Source organism: Poecile atricapillus, chromosome 27 (genome assembly GCF_030490865.1).
Source record: "Poecile atricapillus isolate bPoeAtr1 chromosome 27, bPoeAtr1.hap1, whole genome shotgun sequence".
NCBI classification, from domain to species: Eukaryota; Metazoa; Chordata; class Aves; order Passeriformes; family Paridae; genus Poecile; species Poecile atricapillus.
Window position 1 is genome coordinate 2,902,043 of NC_081275.1, and position 5,257 is coordinate 2,907,299.

Sequence of the window (5,257 nt, forward strand, 5' to 3'; positions counted from 1 at the left end):
AATTCTGCACCTACTCCAGCCAGACCTGCAAGGGTCCATGAGCTGGACTCCACAGATCAAGCCCCAGCTTACAAGCCTGCAGCAGCTGTCTGGGAACAGTCACCTGCAAACATCACCTTAAACTCACCTATTTCCTCTTGCAGGAAGCCAGTAGCATAGACTTCACCTGCCCCAACAACCAAACGGGCAAAGAAAATACAACATGGTTACCACAGAGGAGTAAACTGAGACAAACTGTTCAGAATTTCAAGTTTGGTAGTTTTTTTAACTAAGGCTGGAGACTCTCTCACAAGCAGACAAGTTGTTGATATCGAAGTGACCCATGAACCACAAAGTGAAGCATTAAGGGACATACACATCAGAGAAACCTTTACACACTGAGTGGTAGAAAGACTTACCCCAAGTTTCTGATATGATCTGGGCTGCCTGTTGAACTGGAAAAGGAGAATGAGCAGCTCAGGAAGCAAAACAATTAAGACCAAAACAAACCCAAACCGGTTAAAAGTTCTTTGCAGAGAAGTCACCACATCAAACCCATCAGTAAATCATTAATGAACCAAGAACACTAACAGATTTTCCAGAAAGGTTTGTCTACACAAATTTTGTAATACCCAGGTTACTCTTCCCGTTCCCTTCCCCAAGATCCTGAGTTAGACTGCATGGAAAAACCTGGAACATTCAAAAGGGAAGGATGGGGAGAAAAGGAGGTAGGAAGTATGCACTGAAACTGTTGGCAAATGAAAGGGTCCTGGAGCTTCTGGCCTGGGGAGGAGGAGTGCTCAGTGGGTCAGGTAACTGAGAGGCAGGGATACTCAAAGGTACTATCCCACATTCTGCTCCCTGGGAGCGCAGCAGGAAGCAATCCAGAGCCAACCACGACACTTGCATGTACACCCACCCCAGAATGCCAAAAGGTGTTTAAATGAGCTTAAATCTCACCCCCACAGCAAGTGGGGATATTCAGATACTTGGAGACTGAAAGCCCAGCTCTCCCCCCTGCAGGAGCACACGTGCCAGCTTGGTACTGAGCTGCAACACAACTGCTGGGAGTCCCTTGGGACAGCACAGAGGGCAAAGGCTTCTGATTGTCAGAAACAGGCTGGAAACAGCAGGGGCTCTTCCATCACTTTTCACTAGAATTAAAACATGTGCAACATTTGAGAAAAGACCTACAAGTAGCTCAGGTTTCACTCTATTCCCATTAAACAATCCCACTCTCACTGATCTGCTTTGACAGAACTGAACAACCAGTGTGGGTGGGTGGCTAATCGCTGGTTGTCACTCCTTCACTCAGGCTGTTGACCCAAGTTCTTGAGTCAGACTCAAACAGACTCAAACCTGCAAATACACCTGAAAAAAATATCCACTGCCTCAATCTCTCTTTTAGCGCCTTGTGTCCAACCAATCATCCATTTATACACAAACTCTGCAGCCTCTCTACAACACACAAATACAAAATATTTAATACACATAGAAAGATCCTGAAGTAATTTCATAAAGAAAGATTGTGCTTTTGTTTCATACAGAACTATTGCACTTGCCTCCAGCTTGGGAAAGCCAAGTACACCGACACCAATCCTGTGAAGTTTAGTCACTGAGGAGAGAATCAAAGGAATGTCAAGAGATAAGTGCAAATGAAACAGGTGCCTTCAAGCACGCACAAATGTAACCACTAAATTATTAAGAGAGAGATCTTTGATTTTCCAAGTAGTACTGTTAGAGACTAACTGTACAGAAACCGTTGGAATCAAAGATCTGAGGAGAGAAGTAACAGGCTTAATGCTCCCGGAGACATTTCACAGCCCGATACAGGCTACAGCTTTTCCCTGGGCATCATTAAGGAATACTGTTGGATTCACGGAGTGTCTCAATTCCCACCCACCCTCAACTTCTCAGCTTCTGAATTTTCAGTACACAACAGATGTTGGTTTTATGCATCAAATCCAATCCGCACCCTCATGTCTTATAAAGACACATCAAGCCTAACAAACAGATTTATTTTCTAGGCTCATCAGGAGTGATATTGCAGACACTAGCACTCGATCTGGGAGCGTGGCATCCTTCGTAAGCTCAGGGAGTATCGGTGTATCTCCTGCATCTGCCTTTCCTGCATTTGCCTTATCCTATCTTTTTGCCACATGAGATTTTGTGGCATGGGGTACCTCTGTGTTCCCTGCAGGCACCTGAAGGGGATTCTGACATGGCAGGCAGTGGCTCTGCAGCGGGGCTGTGGCATTGGGGGCAGGAGCATCCAGCGCTTCCGCTCAGCGCAGTAGCGATAGGCCTCCTTCCTGTACTGCTTGTCAATGTCATCGCTGTTCTTCCACCCCCCGATGATAAACACATCATCTTTGTAGTAACAGATAGCTGCTCCTTCAATGCTCAGGACCTCGGGGGGCAAGGATTCTAGGATTTCATCTGAGGCCCTGTTGGAGATTTTTCCCTTGGCCTCCTCATTATCTATAGGGTAACTCTTGGGGCAGCACGATGCTGTGTGGTAGAAGTTGGTGTTGGCAACAGACATCTGGAAGGAGCAGTAGTTGTCAATGAGAGGCAGGGACTCCACGTCCTGCCACTGCCTGGTTTCAACATCATATCTGATAATAACAGCCCTCAGCCCATCCTCGCTGTCGCTGTCAACCGGGGTGCGGGCAGCCACATACACAAACCGGTCCTCCACGGAGACAGCTTTGACATCCCTCAGGATCTTTGGTGCTGACTCCAGGTTCAGCCATTTGTCCTGCTCAGGATTATAAATAGCCACATCCTTAAAGCCTGGACTGAAATTGCCGTGTCCACCAATACTGTACAAGTTGCCTTTCACTTCAGTAAGGCCAAAGGAATGCTTCCTGGTGATTAGGTTTGAAACCTGCTCCCAAATATTTCTGTTTGGATTGTACCTTTCCACAGTTTTGGCAAAGCCCGGTTCCATGGAGCCAGCCACATACACGTAGGACTCTGTCACGGCCACGGCATGCCCATCCAGGTGGTTGTGGATGTGAGGCAGGTTCACCCACCTGTCCTCATTGATGAAGTAGCCCACACACTCGCTCAGGTAGTCACCGCCCTCAGAGACACCGCCGATGACCATGATGACGTCCATGTTCTGGCCGAAGCGCGGCAGCAGCGCGGCAGGACAGGCGGAATGCTGCAGGTTCCCAGACTGCAGGTTCTCAGAGCGCAGGGCATGGCTCTCCACAGCCTCAGACACCAACTTCACACAGGCCTCGTTGCTCAACACCAGGTGCTCAGATTTGACGTGGCGTGTCAGGTATGTGGGTTTCATCTGAGACAACCTTAGCAGCTTAAAGAGATCTTCAAAATACCTCTCTCTTTCCTCAGGATTTTTCTGAACCCACTTCAAAACAGTCTCAAAGAGGATTTCTTCAGAGTCCACCGTGATCTCCGAGTCTGAGAGCCAGTCCCGGACAAGGTGAAATGGCAAAGTGTAGAATTCCTCATCTTGGATGACTTTGTGGAAGTTTCTCCTGATCATATCCTGTGCTTTGAGGGCCAGCTGATTCAGGGAATACATGTGGGCCAAGCTGTGAACTGCCACACAGTTGGAGAGGTTCAGTTTCTTCTTCAGAAACTCTCCACAGAAGTCCTTCAGCCGGGTGAGCAGAAACCTGCAGGACAAACAAGGGAGTTATAGATACCTGGAGGTGTTCAAGGGCAGGCTGGAGGGGCTTGGAGCAACCTGAGATAGTAGAGAGTGTCCCTGCCCATGGCAGAGAGTGGAACGAGACGAACTTCTAAGGTCCCTTCCAACCCAAAGCAGTGTGTGATCCTCCGATGCCGTGGCCCGGTGGCCGCCAGCCCCCGCCCCTGCCGCACTTACCTGTCCGCCATCTCCAGCACCTCATGGACGTTGCCGGGGCTCACGCGGATGGTGCCGGTGTACATGAAACCGATAACGGCCTCCACCGTGTCGGGGTCGGGGCCGCCCTCCGAGCTCCACTTCTGCAGCTCCACGCGGCCCGAGCGCGACTCCGCGAACCCTCCCGAGAGCAGTGGCGTGAAGTACTCGGTGGCGGCGGCCAGGACGGACCGGTGCGCCCGGTACTCGCGGGCCATGCCCGCGCCGCCGAAAGCCAGCGTGATGTCGCAGTACAGGCCGTGGCGGCGCTGCTCATTCTGCCGCCAGGCCAGGTCGGAGCAGTGCGCCGGGCACCCGAACTCCTCCGCCTCAGCCTCCCCGTCCGCCGTGCCGCCGCGCGGGCCCCCGCGCTCCGCCTCGGCCGCGGGCGGGCCAGGACCGGGGCCGGGGCTGGGACCGGGCTGCGGCTGCGGACAGGCCGCGGCCGCCGCCATCTTGTCGGACATGGCGGGTGAGGGCGGTGCTGCCCCCTGGCGGAGAGAGAGCGTCTCTGCAGGGCAATGGCGGCGGCGCCGTGAGGGGAGCCGGGGCCAGCGCAGCGCCCGGGACCCGCCGAGACCCCGCGTCCCCTCAGCCCGCCACCCCACGAGACCCCGCCTCCCTCCCCTTAACCCGGGACCCCCGTGGATGCCCATGCCCTCAGTCCAGGAGCCCCTGGGACCTTCCGAGACTCCGCGTCCCCTCACCCAGCACCCCTCGGGACTTGCCCATAGCCCCCGTCCCCTCAGGCCACCCCTGGATCTCCATCCCCTCAGGCTGGAGCCCTCGGGACGCCGCGTTCCCTTAACTCGGAACACCCCTGGATCTCCATTCCCTCAGGCTGGAGCCCTCGGGACCCCGCATCCCCTCAGGCCGGGACACCCCCGGATCTCCATCCCCTCAGCCCGAAGCCCTCCGGACCCCGCATCCCCTCAGCTTCCCTGGCGTGGGGGCAGCCCGGTGCTCCCGGTGCTCCCGTCTGCCATCGGGGAGCTCGGGTGGCACGGACCAGACCCAGAGCCCGTTCCACTCGGCGCCTCAGGCACTCCTCATTATTTTCTTCTTCCCCATGCCCTCTCAGCAATTAGGAATTCTCACTCCACGGTACACAGGTATGCAGTGAGGTACTTAGCTCATGTTTGCTATACACACAGTGTAATTCACTAACTCTTGTATAATGCTGTATCAATCACAGCTACTTTGTGTCCTTCTGCTTAAGCTCTACTAAATTTTATCTTTTTTGACCTACACTGAAACAGGCGAGGGAAAGTCTGTGCGCAGTGTGATTGCAGATGCTCAATTCATGAGTAATTGTTATTTTGTTAAATGACAACTTGTCACACATTCCCTTAGACACTGCTTAGGGACAACTTATAGAAGCCACACATGGAAAAGGAA

General features: G+C 53.0%; 1 protein-coding gene across 1 annotated transcript; it reads right to left on the bottom strand.

Annotated features, from left to right (window-relative positions):
* Nucleotides 1-2,032: 2,032 nt before the first annotated feature.
* KLHL11 (kelch like family member 11) lies at nucleotides 2,033-4,332 on the bottom strand. The gene is made up of 2 exons (XM_058858178.1): nucleotides 3,842-4,332; nucleotides 2,033-3,629 (listed from the first exon to the last, which is right to left on the bottom strand). The coding sequence occupies exons 1-2, from the start codon at nucleotides 4,324-4,326 to the stop codon at nucleotides 2,033-2,035; spliced, it is 2,082 nt and encodes a 693-aa protein (XP_058714161.1). The 5' UTR covers nucleotides 4,327-4,332.
* Between the last annotated feature and the right edge of the window lie 925 nt (nucleotides 4,333-5,257).